This window comes from Hippocampus comes, unplaced genomic scaffold (genome assembly GCF_001891065.2).
Source record: "Hippocampus comes isolate QL1 unplaced genomic scaffold, H_comes_QL1_v1.1 scaffold27, whole genome shotgun sequence".
Taxonomy (NCBI): Eukaryota; Metazoa; Chordata; class Actinopteri; order Syngnathiformes; family Syngnathidae; genus Hippocampus; species Hippocampus comes.
In genome coordinates, this window is record NW_017805145.1 from 647305 (window position 1) to 667194 (window position 19890).

General features: G+C 40.9%; 2 protein-coding genes across 5 annotated transcripts in view; one reads left to right on the plus strand and one right to left on the minus strand.

Annotated features, from left to right (window-relative positions):
- dgkh (diacylglycerol kinase, eta) overlaps positions 1-1708 on the minus strand; it is a 78990-nt gene extending 77282 nt beyond the window's left edge. The window contains exons 1-2 of one of the 4 annotated variants that reach the window (XM_019867716.1): positions 1444-1708; positions 764-928 (exon numbers count right to left, since the gene is read on the minus strand). In XM_019867716.1, coding sequence (XP_019723275.1) covers positions 764-928; positions 1444-1491 — 213 coding nt within the window. In that variant the 5' untranslated portion in view covers positions 1492-1708. The remainder of the gene's footprint in view (positions 1-763; positions 929-1443) is intronic. The other 3 variants (XM_019867714.1, XM_019867720.1, XM_019867715.1) reach the window with 3 other exon arrangements.
- Positions 1709-2961: 1253 nt separating this feature from the next.
- vwa8 (von Willebrand factor A domain containing 8) overlaps positions 2962-19890 on the plus strand; it is a 61655-nt gene continuing 44726 nt past the window's right edge. Inside the window, exons 1-14 of the mRNA XM_019867712.1 lie at positions 2962-3274; positions 3588-3665; positions 3766-3896; positions 4771-4881; positions 11988-12155; positions 13169-13333; positions 13408-13457; positions 15501-15609; positions 15926-16030; positions 16180-16308; positions 17501-17635; positions 17715-17792; positions 18164-18324; positions 18399-18512. Of these exons, the coding sequence (XP_019723271.1) occupies positions 3136-3274; positions 3588-3665; positions 3766-3896; positions 4771-4881; positions 11988-12155; positions 13169-13333; positions 13408-13457; positions 15501-15609; positions 15926-16030; positions 16180-16308; positions 17501-17635; positions 17715-17792; positions 18164-18324; positions 18399-18512 (1673 nt within the window). The 5' untranslated portion in view covers positions 2962-3135. The remainder of the gene's footprint in view (positions 3275-3587; positions 3666-3765; positions 3897-4770; positions 4882-11987; positions 12156-13168; positions 13334-13407; positions 13458-15500; positions 15610-15925; positions 16031-16179; positions 16309-17500; positions 17636-17714; positions 17793-18163; positions 18325-18398; positions 18513-19890) is intronic.

Sequence of the window (19890 nt, forward strand, 5' to 3'; positions counted from 1 at the left end):
TATATATATCACATTTTATGTACACCTTATACACTGTACACCTTATCTTTTCAACCTCCCCAACATACTCACAAAACTAGGCAGCATAGCACGATGCCTGTAATAAAGTTTTTCACTAAGTCCAACATTACACTGTACATTTTAAGAGAGACTTTTGCAAAACATAATTCTTGCATGAGTTTTCAAAGTGAGATTTTTTTTCTGCGCATTTAACCAGCCACAATATTAAGTACAGTACACATAAACACAATCTGATACAAATGCAATCTGTCCTCAGAAGTAGAAGAAATACACTAATTTGGTTGGCACACGTGAAAGAAATGATTTCATTTCAGCGCACCTCATGTTGTGATAAATAAAAGTATCAATTTCTAACACTGATCATTTCATAATAATCATGCTTTGTTTATTTATTTATTTTGCATTTTATATCACTCTAATCATCAAATAAATTGAAGAGGTAAGCACATGCCCTGGTACTCGTACACACTCAATACAAGTACTGGAAACAAAAATTCTGCCTTTTCAAAGATAATACTGCTGATTTAAGTGGTAACTTCGATATTAATGGTACAAAATGTTTATGATTGTGATTGTAGTTTGCAGGGGTGCTTGATTACATTAGATGTTTGTTTACGATTTTCCCCCTCTGATGTAGCAAAATAATGGAAGCAAAATTAATACATTTTTAATTCTCACTAGGGTGTGCAGGTCAACGAAAAGAAGAAGTAGCCATCTATCCATGCGCTCAATTGTCTCGTACCTTGCTTCTGATCTGTCCTGAGGTGGAGACTTTCCGGATAAGTTTCTGGGGACCCTCCTGCTCCACCTCGCTGTCAGACGATTCGTCCGCAGCAGCGGACACCGAGACAGCGCCCACCACATGGGGATGAATCCTCGCCGCAGACCCGGGAGCTTTATCCGGCTCCTGTGTGGGGTGACAAGAGGAGAGGTTATGACCAAGTGGCTTCGGCTGGATCCGCCGCTCCCTTCCTGATTCGGGGGAGTCTCTCTTCGCTGCCATCGCTGAGGACGATGATGCGGGGGAAGACCTCGGATTTCCATATGACCGGGGGGAACACGTATTATCGGTCAAGAGGAAAGACCGCGTTTGAAGATGTATCGTAGTAGTCACGCACATTCCGCGCAGCATCATCAAAAGTCGACACCACAACAAGCCGGTTAATTGTCATTTTTGATTTCATTTTTGGCAGCGAAGCAATGAAATGTTCACGTTCGATTAAAAGAAGCCACAACTGGTTCGATTGGGCTCCCTAAATCTTCAATTCAAACAAGCAGTCAAATAAAGCGAAAACCGAACAGTAAAGTCTTTTAAAGTGTGACATAATTACAACTGGTGGTTTAACTTGTCGTTGTTGCAGCAGTGATTGAATAAAAGTGATTGTTTCCCAATAAATTCAAAATCTCGCGTGTTGGACTAACCAGCTCCTCCCAGGCAGGGCTGCGGGTGTAATTGCAGACATCCTCCATATCCGCGTCTCTCTCGATCGGTCCGCTGCGAGGAGACGACAAGCCAAGCTCGGCCAGGAGGAGGACGGCTTTGCACTGCTCGCACGGCGCTGACACGCGCACCGAATGGACCAGACTACAGCCTTCCTTCCTCCGGCCTCCCCTCCCCTCCCTGTCTCCACTCCACCACGCTCCACCCGCCTCCTCCAAGGAACCTCCACAGGCACCACGTGATCCGCGTCCACCGCGCTTGCTTGAATGACGTCATAGCTCTTGACGTTCTGGTTTCCAAATCTGTACGTTCAGGACATTGTATTGTATTTTTTTGCAACAAATATTGCCCTCCCCCAATATTTGTTGCAAAAAACTACACAATACTACACAATATATGTCACAATATATTTCACAACATATCTACTACTAATTTATATTTTTCAAGAGTTGTTGAGTACATGCCAGGTGTCTATTTTATAAGAAAGTGAAACTCATATTTTCCGTGATAGGCCCCTTCGTATCAAATTCTGGCATAATACAGACAACTGCATTTCCCAGAAGAGTGGCCATACTGTTAAGATTGAACGTAAAACTTTATCACTTGCTTCACATCATATCGTATCACATTTCAGGCTATAAACATACAGCTATAAATTGGAATTTTTGTGGAGAATCAATATCAAGTGGGGCACATTATTTGGTTATTTGATGATCAACAACGTATACCTGGGTTTACTCTTATCTCATAAATGCACCAGCTCTCAGAGGTCTGTTAAAAGAATTTGGGGGCGCAAACCATGAAGACCAAGGAACATACCAGGCAGGGATAAAGTTGTCGAGAGGATCAAAGCAGGATTAAGATATGAAAAGATTTCACAAGGTTTAAACATCTTGTGGAGCACTGTTTGATTAATCATATTGAAATAGAGAGAGTATCAGCCCACTGCAAACCAAGACCAAGACCCAGCCAAACAAGGAGAGCGCTGATCACAAATACAAACGTTATAGTTTACGTGTGTCATGACTGTGTTACGACGTGGGTTTAATGCTGCATTCGGGTAAAATGTTTTTTCATGAAAAAGAACAACAATTTTTCAGAATCAGCCATCTTTGTTTTTTTTTTTTCTGATATTCGCCTCAAACACTGTGAGGTCGGAGGTCGGACAATTCGAGTGGGATAAATCCGGCTTCCGCCTTCCTCGATTGCAGCTTTAACCAGTGCTCTAAACATAATGGGAACACTGAAACAGCCCGATGTAATTTCAAGTGTTTCCTTCATTTTTTTCAGCAGTTTATATTTTTTTGGCTTTTTATCTTTTTATTTTGTATTTTTTAATGTTTTAACTGCACAGCACTTTGAGGTGCATTTGTATGGAACGGGCAATGTAAATTAGGTTTGATTGATTGATATGAATAAATTACATATAAGTCAGTGTGTTGCGGTTAATAACATGGAACATTCTTTTGTTATTCATGTCTTGTTCCCAGACGAAACACTAAACGAGCGGACCTAGTTTGTCCCTCATCGAAAACACGCCGACTTGCAAAATAATGAAGTGACGTTCATGTAACAAGCCGGTATAGGGCAAATAGCATTAGCCACCTTTGTTTATTTATTTTTGAATGTAGACTTTGTGTGACAGCGGCGGAAGCAACATCGGTTAAATATAAATGCACCCGCAGATGTTGTATAGCGGTACGGCTGCGGCTGTTGCTGCCAGGAGGATGCGGACTATTTTGGGCGCCGTGTTGGGGAGAGATGGCTGGATGAAGAGAAGCCATGAGGTCAAACTTCTTAACACGTCCTCAGGTAAAAAAACAAAACAAAACAAACATGACTAAAGAAGAACGAAGACCAAACACGTATAAGCGTCTTATGATGTTTATAGCGAACCAACGACAGTTAAGCAAATATCTAACGTTAGCAAAGTAATAAGTTGGCTATGAATTCCAACAGCTTTATTGGACTCAAGGGTTTAGATTTGAATTGTCAAGCAAACAGGCCAAGTTTATCGAAATTAACTCATTAGATGTCATATGTGTTTGCGTTATTACAGTAACTGTGTGTGTGTGAGAGACATTGCTGCCAGTTGTGTGAGTCTGTTGACTTTGTGTATCTGCAGGTGACACCGTGAAGATAGGGGATATTTCCTACAAACTCAAAACGCCACGCAACCCCGAACTGGTTCCTGTCAAACATAGTATGTAAACCTTTGTGTGTGTAGAATCAGAGTCCAACATGACCTTGACAAGATAAATAAGTCTTATAACTTGTCGCTTTGCCTCAATTTGTGCTGTTAGTTTCAGACTTTGTGCCCCAGGCTGTGGCGCAGCACCTGCGATGGATTATGCAGAAAGACCTTTTAGGTCAGGATGTGTTTCTCATCGGACCCCCAGGACCATTGAGAAGATCACTAGCCATGCAATATCTTGTGAGTATGCTCGTTCAAATAAATACAGCGGAGTTTTTGAGGTTCAACGTGCCTGAAGTTGGACAATATGGAATTGGATCAAAGGGTTGAGGAAAACATGGGTCTAAATGTGCGCAAAACCTGGAGTGTAACTGCCATCATCACGATATGTAGGCATTTTTCTCAGCGGTAAAATGATAATGAATTATGGAATACTACTCAGGTGCACTGTTATGTCATTGATGTGGCATAATAATTATAATTTACTGAATTAACGTCATCTGGGGGACCTTTCATAAATATGGATAATCAAACAATATCCTGGGAAACAAAAACACAATGCATCATGGGATGTGTCTGTTTTTCTAGTGACTTTTAAAGATTCATTGTGTGATAAACTGAGTGCACTATATTGGAGATAACCCATACTTACCAATAGGGCTGCGCAATACATCCCAAAAATATTGTCATCACGATAATGGCACATGCAACGTGTATCGCAAAGATGTCTGATGAATTACGGTACTAAAATATTTTCAAATGGAATTGTATGCTTTGATCTGCCTTAGGCCAATCAAATGCAACCTGAAATGCACATTGCCATCCAACAGACACAGGTGTTAAACTCCGCTCCTCGAGTGCCTCTCTCCCGCATGTTTTAGATGTTTCCCTCCTCCAGCACACTTGAAATTATGATCAGCTCATCAGCAAGGTCTGCAGAAGCCTGATAATAAACTTGAGCATTTGAATCAGGTGTGTTGGAGGAGAGAAACCTCTAAAATATGCAGGAGAGTGGCTCAAGGACCGGAGTGTGTTTTTTCACCGTTGTGCCGTTAATTAGTAATATTTCCTTGCATATGCTATTTGAACCAACATCCTTCCTTGTTGTTGATAGGAGTTGACCAAACGCGAAGTGGAGTATGTTGCATTGTCCAGGGACACCACAGAGACTGACTTGAAACAAAGGAGAGAGATCCGAGCCGGGACCGCCTTCTATGTTGACCAGGTAGGCAAGTGCTGGTTGAGTTAGCGTCATGGATCAAAGTGTGGAATTTTTTACTTTTTGTTGCGGAGGTGTCAGTTTGCTGTTGACGTGTCTTTGAGCCAGAGTGGAGAGGAAATGTGCTCAAAACTACCTTGCCATGTTACCGGAGCTATGCATTTACAATAGATTATCCATCAAACTGTCCCATCACTTTTCTCGACTGCTTGTACTCATTAGCAGATGTGGGCAATTAGCAAAATGTTACTGGTCCGTCATTCGTCATCCGTCAGTGGCCTGACATTGACCATTAATGCTTTACTTCTACACAGTGGTCATTTTGCCGTGACTGGCAACTCGCCGCCTTGCGTTATTTTGCCGTGAATCACGCGAGAACTTGGTCAAGAGAGCGGTTATCGACGCCAAGAAATCATAATCTTCATCTCGTCATTGCTCCTGCACTATGTCCACATACTTTAGCCCAGTCTTTGGATCCAGCATGAGCGAAAGCACATGTTCGCTGCTCATATCCTCATTCACTCATAAGTCAGCCATGGAGAGGTTAATCCTTGTGATATTTTCAGAGGTTGAAGTCGGCAATTAGTAGAGATGTTGGTGCAGATCGATCGCCGTTTTATTTGAGATGTACCAGTATGTACAATGATTTTGAATGGACAAATTGCATCCAGTTCCTCTGCTGACTCTCACTAAGACTTGGGGAAAAGGGAAAGGGGGCTTGGCTATACCTTATTGCTGAACAGAAAAGGGCGATTTGAGTCGTTATTTATTTACTGATTTCTCCCAAAACAAATTGATATAATTGAAAATGCAAACATTTCTCTGATGACAAAATCTTGTTTTTGATTGAAAAATGGGCCATCCTTGCTGGACTGTTCCTGTAATGAGTATTTTGATGAGTCAGCGTTAAAATACAAAAGAGGGTCAGAGCTTTATTTTTATCGTTATTATCCACCCTTTGAATTATTGAAGACATGCACTGTCTGTCCTGTAGCTGGATAAGTCAGTGCAGACAAAACTGAATGCCTGCAATTAACAATACCACTCTACAAATAGAGGATGACTTGACAGCATTGCACATCTACATACATAATGGCTTCCTGATGTATAAAACCTATTTTTTACATAAAACCGCAAGAATGCAATTGTGTTTGTGTCAGACAACACGTTTTGATGTGAACTTAATTAACCCTAAGCAGAAAAGACGTTTTTAACTTCCCTTTTAGAGGCTTCCGAGCATTGCATGTGTGACTACAGAATGTGGTTGAGGTGTGTTTGGGCGTGTGCTTGTCAGCACCCCAAGTAGTGATGTCTTCCATCTGAAAAACTGGACACTTAAAAATCAACAGTAGCATCACAACACAGAAAATATGACTTGCAGTATCTTTAGTCTTTGTCAAATAGGAATGAAACTGCAGTTTTTGTCTATTTTAGACCCGCCCTCCCAAACACATAAAATCATGGGTCATTTTTTTGTGACATTTTCCAGGATGGCTTGGTGTGAAACCAGGCCCTGTGTGACATCCGTACCCAATTTATGTTGCTATTCGGATCACGCTGCGCAACTGGAAGTGCTGCAAAATGCTCCACTCTATGCAACCGGAAGTGATGCAAAAGAATAACACCACAAACGGACAAAAGAATTGAGCTGAATTCCCACGCGAGGAGCTTGCTATATCCCAAGAATTTGCTAACCTCGTGGAAAAAGGGGAGGAAATTGCAAATGACCACCATTTATTGACAAATAACATGATAAAATCAAACTGAGCTTTAGGAGCATTTGATGACAAGCTTTTTAAGATAAGATAAGATAACCTTTATTTGTCCCACACTGGGGAAATATGCAATTTTCATCGAGTATGTAAATCTGGATGCATAAATAATCCAATAGACAGTTCAACAGCTGACCATCAAATGTTTGCCTTTTGGAGAAGAGTAAATTGCATACTGTGTTTAAATAGCACGAATCAACTTTTTTGGAACATTGTGATGTGCTTCTCTGACTTCCCTCCGGGGTGGCTGAAAACATGTTGATTTCTTTGGAGCTGGATGTGTTTTCTTGTGTTTCATATGACCATTGGACCTACTAAAAATGGTAATGTGTCTATTTTTGTTTTGGTTTTTCTGTTTGGATCTGTTTATCCTGCTTTTTGGCTATGCCACGCCTTTGGTAGTCCATGTGTTTAGTAATGCAAGATGAAGTCTTATTGAAGTATATAGATAAACTGTCTTTCATCTTAATTTTAGGTTCATTTGCCTTTATTTTAGGTTAAAGTAAAATAAAAGCAGGTGAAGAGCAGAGCCCATCGTGAGTTCAATCATTTGGCGGAGCTGATGTAGGCTAAGTTCTTGTGGTCAGTAAATACAGTCAATGGTTCCTTGGCTCCCTCTCGCCAGTGACGCCATTCCTGAAATGCCAATACCATGGCCAAAAGTTCACGGTTCCCTACATCGTAATTAACTTCAGCGGGGGTACGTTTTCTCAAGAAGAATGCGCAGGGGTGGAGTCTCTGGTCGACTGGGGATTGCTGGGACAGTACAACAAAAGGTCTGTTTGTCTGTCCAGTGATTGTCATTAGAGATTTGGACCACTATTGTTTTGCTATTCATTCAATTGTAGTCCCCTAAAGCCTTGTGGAACTGTTTGAATCCCTGTGTAACAGCTATGTTAACATGAATAAAAGGTATATCTGGATTTGGATGGGTTAGAAACGCTGGATTGGTAAATAATCGTTCAGTGTGTTCATGAGATTTTTGAATCCTGGCCTTTCCACAACACTAACCGGGGGCCCATGTCTTGGACAATGTGCTCCTTCACATTCAAATAATCACAAACACATTAAGAGATCAAGGAATTCTCGCTAACTCTTGACAAAGGGTGTGAATAGAAAGTTATGGCACATCATAAAGTTGACCGAGAAAATAACCAACGTGTGCAAAGGTTTTATCTGGGCAAAAGGTGCCTACCTTGAAAAATCTAAATTATAGAACATGTCTTTTTTTTTTTTCAAAAAAATCCCATCAATATTTCTTCAAATTGTCAATGACTGAAGTGTTCATCTGTAATTCACGATTAAAAAAAGAACAAACACTGAATTACAGGGTGGTGTATTTCCAAACCTTTGACTGCTTCAGTTTATACTAATAATTTAAAACATTACGTGGGGGGTGAATATGCGATACCCCCTTATTCCAAGTTGCAACGATATTCTGCAATAATCATTTACCGTGACTGCTCAGATGCTGCCATTTTGAAGGATCTGTCGATAAATAAGGCTCGGACCGAAATCTGTAAAAAATTGCTTTGTCAATTTGGACATTCACTGTCAGTGGCGTTTACAGCAACACTATGTTAAAGGGGCCACATTTCCTCTTTCCTTTTCCCACTGATGTCTTTATCACATGTTTATAAATTAAAACGGAAGTATGGAGTGTTAATCTCGCAAGCACCTTCTTCCCACGTACACCTCAAGATGAAACCAGCTGTCTGCTTGTTGCCACGGAAACAGGCCATGACAACTTTTTGGGGGGTATTTTGGTCTCTGAAGGTACAAAGGAGTTATACACCCAATATAAGTGTGTTGATCAGAATTTTTTTAAATGTCAGACGGTGAGAAAATGTTTGTTTCGTGTGTTTTATTAAACTCTAGCGGGTGTGATGACTTCCAGCATGTGTTTGAAGATGGGTAGGCGTAAATTGGAAAGCGATTGTAGCGGGTGCGCTCCTGTGTCATCTGGAACATTGCCGCATATTCCACAGAGAGCCGTGCTCATTTGGAGTCCTATATTTACTCAGAATGGGTCAATCGCTGTGCTACCGCTCACTCATTCTTTTCTAGAGGGAAGCCAGGTTGCTAGTTCATTTTTTTAGTCAGAAGGATTTTCGTTTTTGGACTCCTCCAATCACTATTTACCACTTGGCATACACTTACGTTGGGCAGCCACCTTGCACCCAATTGCAGTCATAAAAAGCCTACCATTTCCACACCAGCTCCATTGGAAAGTAATGCGTCTGGAAGCTAACGGCTGGCTAGGTGTTTATATAAATTTATTGGACACGCTTGACTGTTGTTAGTGTAACACTTGCAACCTGCAATAAGCCTCTGTGCTCCACGCTGACCCAGTGTTAAGTGACTGATGAAAGCAACACTGAACACGTACAAAAGAGTCATTAAAAAAACTTTACTTCATGATGGTGTAAGTCTCATTATACAGGTATACTTTTTTTTTTTTTTTTTTAATGGTGAGTTGTTAAAAGGGCCGAGGCTACCAAATGGGCCTTGTACGAGAGGTATTCGAGAATTTCCAGGACTGGTGTCAAAAACTCACTTTTCAAATCCAAACTATAATCTATCATTTTTACTCTTCTCTATTGTGGGCGACACGATCAACGAGCATGTCGACAAAGAGATCTTATGATGTTTGCGTCAGTCAGTGCGTAAGAAGAGGCAAGTGTCGTTCGTGGCAGGGCAACTCATACTTCACCATGACAATGTGCCTGCTTACATTGCTCTGAGCGTATCCTGCCCGAGATGAACCACCCTAATAACCTGAGCTGGCTCCTTGTGATTTATTTTATTTTTTTCATCTTGTCCGTGCACAACGAGGTCATCAAAGGGGCCGGTTTTGAAGACGTGGACAAAATTAAGACAGCAGTGACGACAGACCTGCGGAAAATTCCAGAAGAATCTTTCCGGGGCATGTAAAGCGTGGCAGATATCGTTTGTAAAACATGTCCTGGAACATTTCTGACACATCTCATATTTTCTGTGACTTTTGTGTTTGATTTCATTTGTGATGGTCACACAACCTTACTATCCAGTTATGAATTATTATGGCTGATGGATTTATTTTAAATAACCATTTTAGTTTTTGCATATCGCTGGCGTCAGGCGGAATCCTGAATTCTCCAGAAGCATCACTTTATAGGGGGGAAAAAACAACAACAAAAGAAAAAAATGGCATGTTCGTTGAGGCTTCAGCATTCCGACAAAAAGAGCAAACTCATTTGTACAAATAGCAGACGCACATCACGGAGACTGAACTATATTACAGATGTGTTCAAATATATATATATATATAAATTAAAAAGCTGAATTTAAATTGTCCATGTAGCAAACGAAAGCAGAAAAATGCCATGAGGCGTCATCCTTATATCCATTTATCTTATCTAAAATGAAGATAACACTGTATATATTGCTTTTTCTTACCTTTACACTTTGTATAAACAACTATAGTGTGGTTATGTCTTATGAAGTGCTACGGAGAAAATTAAATTTTACCGATGTAATGAACACATTTTGAATTCTTGAAAAAATAACTAATGTCTGAATGCGGCCACAAAGCTTGCATATGTAGTTGAATTTGCAGACTTCACCCACTTCTTGAATTGATTTTTCGTCCGGTCAGCCTTCTGCATCAGTTCCGAAACAGCTTTTTTCCTCTCTTCTCCCTCTGGATATTTTTCAGCAAAGGCTCTGTGTGTATTGTTAAAATGTCTTGCGACATTTGACCGTTTATTGTTAGCCAGTTTTTCTCCACAAATTAGGCATACTGGTAGGCCACTCTCGCCCGAGGTAAATGCAAATGAATCTGCCCAGGCATCATTGAATGTTCTATTTTCTTGAGATATTTTTCTTTTCTTACATTTCTCCATTGGCTTTGCCGGGGTTGAAAGTCGCTCAAAATAGACGCCGTTTCAGCGGGTATACCAGCTTCCGCAGTGTGACGTCTATTTTGAGCGACGAAAAAATAATATCAAATAATTTAATTAATATTTTAATATTTCAAGATCACAATAGTCTTCAAATTTAGAACTAAAATAATATAAAAACTAACACAAATAAAACACACTTCAATTAAATACAAAAAAAAAATTTTTAGTAATTTATTTTCCCAAGCCAATCAGAGCCACATTATAAGGATGAAAGAGCCGCATGAGGCTCCGGAGCCGCGGGATGCCGACTGATGATATAGACTGTCTAAATTTAGACAGGTTTCTGACCGATGGCGACATTTTTTTTTCTTTCTGAATGTAACGGATTTGATAATTAGTTTAAGTAGATTAGGTAAGCCTACTTGCATGCAATTAGATTGTTCCACAGACATTAAGAAGATCACCGTTTTTATGCATAATGCTGTAAAAGCATCTTTCTGCTGATAAAAAAAAAAGCATGGAATAGTCCTTTGCCTTGCCAAAGGAATGGAAACACTGCCTGGACAGTTTAAGAAAATTATACTCTTTGATAATATTCATGGGACTGGGAAAGCAAACGAGTTTGTTCTGATAAAGGAAAATGAAAAAAGGAACGCTTCTGTGATGCATCGTATTGAGAGAGCAGTTGTAAAGGAGCCACTGATGAGCCTCTGCTGGTGTCAAAAGAACCTCTCAATGCAGTATCCCCCAAGGGCCGTTTTTTTTTTTTTTTTTTTTTTTGCCACCTCCAATCAATCTCACAAGGAGAAACATTTGCATTGGGTTCAGAAATACTTGAAGGCTTATTTTACTGTCCAGTATATCGAAATGGTCTCAGCAATCATCCCTGGATTAGATTGTGCAGGGTTACTTTATTGCTAAGAATAGCCGTCCCAGCAACGCTATGCTAGTTTCAAACCCGGCCCCTTGTCCTGTTTCATTTTAGATTACCAAATGATTATCTCATTACAGTGTTGAAAATGGGCTCGCAGTTAAATTTAGAACATCCTGACCTCGCTATAGTCGTTTCTGTTGCTGCGCTTCCCACACAACGTCCCGTATGCACATTACACGCACACCTAATTACATGCGCGCTGGCTCTGTGGTCTCCCTAGACTGCTTAAGTTTCCTGCCTGCTGACGTCAAGAGAAGCTTTTGGGTTTTTCAACTGAACATGTGCATATATACACACACACACACACACACACACACACACACACACACACACACACGCAATGTAAACAAAGAGTTGTCCCGCATACTACATTTAGTGGCAAAAAAAAAAAAATCCTTCTAAAAATAAAACTTTGGTTTTGTGAGCGCAATAATATATCAAAGGGATTTATTGTAGTTGGATGTTTGTCTCATTTGTAGTCAGCGTAGGAGAATGGCGTACTCTTCGTTCTTTTCTTCTCAGTGCGCCGTCAGGGCAGCCACTCAAGGGCGAGTTCTTCTCCTGGAGGGTCTGGAGAAGGCCGAAAGGAACGTTCTTCCCGTCCTCAACAACCTGCTGGAGAACAGAGAGATGCAGCTGGAGGACGGACGCTTCCTCATGGCAGCCGAGCGCTATGACAAGCTGCTGGAGGTCAGAACACCAACATGAAATTCACTTTAAAAACCGTTGTTGTGATTGTATATTCTGTTTTTGTACATGACTGTACATTGTGTATTTTGATAAATATCGGCATAGGACTTTTTAATCAAATCTGACGGTTGATAAGAGATCAAATGCAACTCTGTCAACTTCAGGGAAGTATTTATTTAATTTTTCAGTTAACCCTGAGAGAGATGGTTGTTGACCCCAAGACGCTTTGTATCTCTTTAATTTGAAATTAAAACAATGATAATTTAACATTTCAGTTATTTTGACATTTTTGAAAATGTTATTTACTGTCTAAAATTGTAGGGAGCTATTTACTTGTTTAAGTTTTCATTGAACTTTTTCAGACATGCTAATGAACCATTGAGCTCCCTGAACTTTTTTTTTTGTGAGAATTTAAAAACAAATGTGTCTCGTGATAAGATTAAAAAAAAAAACAAACATTTATTAAATCAGAAAAGTTGTTCAATAAACGGTATATTGTGAGACAAGTGACGGGTTAGAGTTTGTATTTTCAGAAATTTTGATACCAATATTTTCCTTTACTGGAAAGGAATATTGGCTCCAAACATTGGTTAGCGGCCTCCTTGACAACTAATAATCAGTATCAACGTGCCCCCCTCCCCCCAAAAAAGAATTAAAAAAAAACAAATATAGCTCTACTGTATCTCTACTCAAACTTGCCCAAAATGGAGTGTTATTTCAAAGACGACCATTACGTCTGCTTGAAAGGTGCAGGAATCGATCTGTTTGAGCTGTCAATGACGCTGATACCACTAAGATCGATTCTCAAACTTAAACATCAATACGTTTGATACTTCATTTGAGACACTGTATTTGCAGTATCATACCAGAATAGAAAGCGATACAGTACGCATATCGATTAGTGGATGCATATGCACAAGAAACTCACCGGCACAAGATCTCAAAGACCTTGTTTTGTTGCTATTTTTATTTCTTTTTTTTTAACATTTGTTTGTTTCCTTTCCGACCTGTAGGAGCACACAAAAGAGGAGCTTGATAGTTGGAAGATCGTCCGCGTTAGCGAGGACTTTCGGGTCATCGCCCTTGGTCTACCTGTGCCCAAATACAAAGGCAACCCACTGGATCCTCCTCTCCGATCTCGCTTCCAGGCCAGAGACATCTATTATCTCCCGTTTAAGGTACGGTCACCCACTGGCATTTAACACGTAAAAAAAGGATACGGTAGCAACAACAAAACTTTTTTTATCTTCAGGACCAGTTGGAGCTGTTATATGCGGCAGGACCGAACATTGCGGCAGAAAGGTAAATTGCCAGTTTCGTACATGCCTCCGTAGCGAACTGGAATTGAAATTGTAGCGTTTGCGAATATCTTTACGTAGATTTTCAGTGAGTGATTTATCATAGCATGTGGTTAGTTCAGTGGTTTTTAACCTTCTTGGAGGTACCGAACCCAACCAATTCATATGAACATTCACCTAACCTTTCATTAGTGAAACATAAAAATCAGTGAAACATTTGACAATAAAGTTGTACTTGATACTTGATAAAGTGTTCCTTCAGTTTTGAGTTGCTCAACTTGGCATGGCCTATCATGCAGATAGGACGCTGAATCCCATTACGTTCCGTGATGCATATGAATTCAACTAAATTTCCCGCAGCACTGATTGGACAAGCGATGTAATGTGATCATCTGCAGCGGGCGTGTCATAACTAATTGACATGTTGAGTCGAGTGTGTCTTAACTTCCATGGCAGAGGCTCTGTCGAACCCCTGAGACCGATTCACCAAACCCCTGGGGTTCGATCGAACCCAGGTTGAGAACCACTGGGTTAGTTTATTTAACATACTGTAGAAATAATTTAAGTCAGGGGTGCCCAAACTTTTTGGACCGAAGATCTACTTTTTGTTCAACTAACTTCCCCGGATCGCCCCTTACCGCGCGCGCGCACACACGCACGCACGCACACACTCGCGCACGCGCATGCACGCACGCACGCACGCATGCGCGCCATGATGAGAAGCCAAACACGGAACCAAGCGATGCACTTTTGCAGCCTGTTGACTGTCGTAGCTCACACGTACCGTTTTAAAGTGCTTCCCTCAGCCCTCTAGATTCCTATTCTTTGCCCGTGCCCTCGGTGAATTGTACACGAAGCAAACTCTGAATGAGAATAATGATGATCAAAATATAGCGCAACAGCTCTGATCACAAGCTGCAATTGCAGACTGCTGGGCGGTAACAACTTCCACTGACGTAGTCACGCGCCACCGTAGGTTAAAGATTTATATGCTTTATTTTATTTTATTTTTAAAATCTTTCTTTGGGAAAATGAGACTGATAGGATGATTAGGGTGCAGTGTGCATTAACACAAAAAATATATGACTAACATTCTACAAAGACACACTGTTTTTTTTTTTTTTTTTTTTCTTCCTCCTCTATACCTTTCGGATCTAATTGGGACAAGTCCTAGATCTACCGGTAGATCACGATCGACGTAATGGGCACCCCTGATTTAGGTCATAGTTTAGGTTAGGTAGTACTGTACAGTAGTCATCCAGACAACGCACTATTGGACTGTTTTCGATATTCGGGAAGAGTGGAGCAAAAGTGTGGTAAGGAGTTTGAGTACTCCACCTTCCATCCATCTATTTTCTGATCCGCTTTATCCTCACAAGGAAGGGTCGCGGGGCATGCTGGAGCCTATCCCAGCTGTCTTCGGGCAGTAGGCGGGGGACACCCTGAACCGGTTGCCAGCCAATCGCAGGGCACATTGACAAGAACAACCGTCCGTGCTCACACTCACACCTAGGGACAATTTAGAGTGTTCAATCAGCCTGCCATGCATGTTTTTGGAATGTGGGAGGAAACCGGAGTACCCGGAGAAAACCCACGCAGGCCTGGGGGAGAACATGCAAACTCCACACAGGGAGGCTTGAGTTGGAATTGAACCCGGCACATCTTTTTTAAGTACCCCATCAAACTCAAATCATGATTCTTTGTTGTGCACTCAATTCCTCCTCAAACAGTTGCGCACTGCTACACAGACAAACTTCCGGATTTCTCTCAGGCCTCCCCCTCCCTCACGCGTGCACGCTACAACAGTAAATGGCTGATGAATATTAAGTCTGAGGGTGACCTTTGTGTGCGTGTGTGTGTGTGTGTGTGTGTGTGTGTGTGTGTGTGTGTGTGTGTGTGTGTGTGTGTGTGTGTGTGTGTGTGTGTTGTGTTGTGTATATATTATATACTACTGTTCTTAATTTTTTTACTCTTTTATTATACATACGCCCATACACACACCCATACTGTAATTGAACCCTCCTCACACAGTTTGTCCTTGTGTCAGGGTGTCCCAGCTTCTGTCACTTGCTACTACACTGTGCTCCCAGGAATCAGCCAACCTGGGCCTTCCTGACTTTCCTGTGGATAACCTCCTTAATGGCGTTAATGTACTGGTAAAGAAACATTTAAACCTCTGCTCTCCTCCTCTCTGATAAAAGGGCTTTGTATTCAGATCAGATGTTTTCATGCAAGGGTCACCAAGTCCGGTCCACGAGGGCCCTGATCCTGCATGCCTTCCTCCTCCAACTCACCTGATTCAAATGATATGATCAGGATTATTATCAAGATTCAGCAGAGCTTGCTGATGAGTTAACCATTTGAATCAGGTGTGCTGGAGGAGGGAAATGTCTAAAACATGCAGCATAGGGGCATTCAAGGACCGTACTTGTTGAGCGCTGGTCTAATGAATCCTGCCCTGTGTTTGCATAGAATGTTTTCCCCATGATGTCGTCGCAGCAGCTGGTCCAGAGACTTTACCCCTACCATAGCATGTTGGGCAAGGACGGGTGCAGCGCTGTGGAGACGGTGCTCAGTGTAGGATACCGTCTTTGACTTTCTGCTTTCTAGCTTTCTGTCAGTGGTCTACAGTATGTATCGGCTTGTTTGCCTACAATTCTCTGCAACTGGTGAGTTGTCAGACAAATGCCTGAATGAGTCATGCAGATTTTATGGTTTTTACACAGAAATTTGAGCTTCTGGATGGCCGCAGCAAGACATCGAGCAGCGCCGTTATCAGTGTGTCCAAAACAGCAGGCTCGGAGGACTATGCAGACGTCACCTTGCGCGTTGCAGATAAAGATGTTAGAATTCAGGTAGACACCTTTTTTTATCATTTTTATTTTCTTTTTACATTTTAATGTTTTTTTACAGTATACTTACTTACTGTAATGCCCTCGCAAGTGAGAAAGGAGAACCTCCATCATCAATGCAAGTACATTGATGATGGAGGTTCTCCTTGTCAACTGTTCCACGCCCCCACACCCAACCAAAGCATGCTAGGAAGTACGAGTTCAGCTCACTTCCAAACCTGGAAATTTATTTTTAGTATGAGTGAACTCCTGCATGACTGGGAGACATCATTACGCTGGTGTGCGTGCACTGCCACGTTCACGTGCTTCGCAGATAATCGGAAACGCTTCCACTCTTGCACAGACTCAACTTAGAAATACCGTACTGACCAAATCGATCCATGCCATTTAAAAAAAAAAAAAAAGGCCGTTTTCAGTACAGATCCCCAGTTAAAACTATAGAAAAAAATATATTAATGTAATATAAATGTAATGCAGACACTAAAATAGTCTGCCAGTACATTTACATTTTTCTTAACTGTTGTGGTTGCATTGTAAGACTGCATGCTTCATAATCAAATTGGTTTCTATTATTTAGATTATTTTTATTTAGCCCTGTGAATAAGATTGTTATTCGCCTCACAGCTGGGAAATAGTCAGGAGGTTGTAAATAAAACAAAACATTCATATACTCAAAATGTGCCAACAAGCAGAGTATAGCCCAAATGTACAAACACTTGTCAGTTACAAACTTTTAACATATTCAATGCTTCTCTCATGGCTTCATTTTTGTCAATGTAAACACCTACATTTTTCGAGAGCTACTTTATGCATCTCACTAGTTTTTGCATTTTGGTCCAATGTTGTATGAAATAGGTACAATCTATACTCAATTGTCGACATGAGCTCCTACACAAAAAGCTAATAGGGAAGCGCAAAATGTATTTTGCATGAAATTATATTTGATATTTCAGAAAAACAAAGAAAGAGAATATTGATGTATTGAAATATTTGTCACGAATTACTTTTGCTCAATTATTTTTTCAGATACAATCTCTACCAGCTGCCAGTGGCTTTAAATAATGTTTTTTTTTAATGTTGATGATAAATCATAAAATGTGTTTTATTTATATTGATATCATGCCACTGTAGTAAAAATAATATTAACACATTATTCTGTATTTGTTGTGTCCAAATCCATCAAATGAACAATCAGGTCCCTGCAGGCACCAAGGAGCCCCGGCCACCCAACAGTTGCCACGACTTCATCAGCACCCCCAGCCACTCTCAGCTGATTGCCGACATGATGCAGTCTCATATGGTGAAGGACATGTGTCTCATTGGAACCAAGGTGCTACACACACACACATACACAAATGCAGTTTATGGTGAACTATTGCTTCAATGTAATCTTGTTCTGTATGTTTCAGGGTTGTGGCAAATCGATGATTGCTAAACAGTTTGCTGAGATGCTGGGTTATAGCATTGAGCCTGTCATGCTCTACCAGGTAAAAAAATAAATATGACAACAGCTACCGTATTTTATGGACCGTTAGGCGCAGCATATTTATAGGCGCAATATTAGTGAGCAGTTCTATTAAAGAAGAAAATCATACATGAGACACACCGGGTGAAAAGGCACATTATTTTTGTGAAGCATGGTAGAAGTCAGTTGGGATAGACTCCAGCACACCCACAACTTGAATAATGACAGGTGGTATGTAAAATGAAGGAATGGCGATGAACTCTGGCCACTAAATCAGTCTCTCTCACAGTGTTCTTTCTATGCTTTAAAAAAAAAATCCTCTATATATAGTATGCCATTTTCACCTTACATTTTAATGTTTGTTTTTTAATGATTTCGTTGTGCCTGTGACAGGATATGACAGCCAGGGACCTCCTCCAGCAAAGGTTCACGCTCCCCAATGGCGACACGGCATGGCGTCCGTCACCGCTGGTCACTGCTGCCATGGAGGGCAAGCTGCTGCTGCTGGATGGTATACACAGGGTCAACCTGGGAACATTGGCTGTCCTTTCCAGGTAAGACCAACATCTATCACACATTTCAGTATTGTTGTAGAGAAGCCAAAGTTCACCAGTCTTACATGCTGCAGGTTACTTCATGACCGGGAGTTGGATCTTTATGATGGCACCAGGCTGTTGAGGTGGGATAGATACCAGGCACTGAAGGAGGAAAACAACTTTACAGACGCGGAACTTAAAGAGAGGTATACTCTTTCACAAATGTATCTGCATAGTCCCTTACAGCAGGAAATTATGACGTTAAGGAAAAAAAAAAGTCTACGTATGTGTTTCTGCGTGTGTTTTACAGCACAAAGGGAGGAGCTTGTCATCCTACCACTTAAACGCCCGCTAATAGACTTTATAATCGAATAAATATGTTTGATGCAATATTTCCAAATGGACATGTATGGGAATGTTAACAACAAAAAGCAAGCTTTTCTTGCTCACTGGCCACTACGTACATACGCACAAATGAAATTATGGAAATCGGATTTTGAGCTGCATTTTTAGATGACTTAATCATGCACTGCGGTTTGTATCCTTTTTAAGTGGCGAGCCGGTGAGAGACCGTTGGAAAGCAATAGCTTTAGGTATGGAAGAAATGGACCTGTGAGACACTTGACTGACCTAAATTCCTTTTTTTCCTCATCTCATGCCTCATCTCATGCCTTAGTTTGTTCTGTGCCAAGAATTAGGGCACTGACAAAAGTTACGTGCAGAATAAGAAAAGTATTTTTAATGGAAGTGATCCATCTGAAATAATGTGTTAAAGTCTCATAAATAGTAGTGGTGTCACAGTATGCAGAAAAAAAAAAAACATCACGGTTTGGTGTGTACCTTGTTATTAACTTTTCAGTACTTTTGACATTTGTTACGAGTGAACACAATTCAAAACTTTATAACTGTTTACACAAACCGATTTAATTTGATGCATAAAAAAGTTTTTTCTGATGAAAGAATATTAATCGCTCCGACTTTATTGACCGATGCATGACCAAGGCAACTTCTTTTATTGTTCTTTTAAACATAGTATTTCTGATAAGTTAGCAGTGACGAATGTTTTATTTTTAAGAGCAAAAAGCGTTCCTGCTTTGTTGGAACATGCAACATTATACTTCTTCTCTGTTTGAAACGTGCACCAAAGTAACACCAGCAAGTTGTTTTCAACAATTTGCCCGAAACATCCTTGCCAGCTACAGAAATGTTTTCACATATTTGAACACATGCTGCCATGCAGTGCAGGTTGCAGTCGAGCAATAACTGTTAGTTTCAGACTCATGTCTTTACCGTGACGATGCTCAGTGCCCTCTTAATACACTCTGCCTCCACCAGTTGAAATATAGTCCAGTGATGTGTGGGTGTCTCGATGGGGTTACAGTCATGGTCCTCTCTGTCCTCTTGAATCAGAGGCTTACACAGCCAACTGTCAAAAGCCATGCTCTTCCTCATGACATAGATTGGTTGTGACCAACCTACGCACGCACGCAAACATACACTTATACACACACACACACACACACACACACACACACACACACACACACACACACACACACACACACACACCTGCTCTCACACACA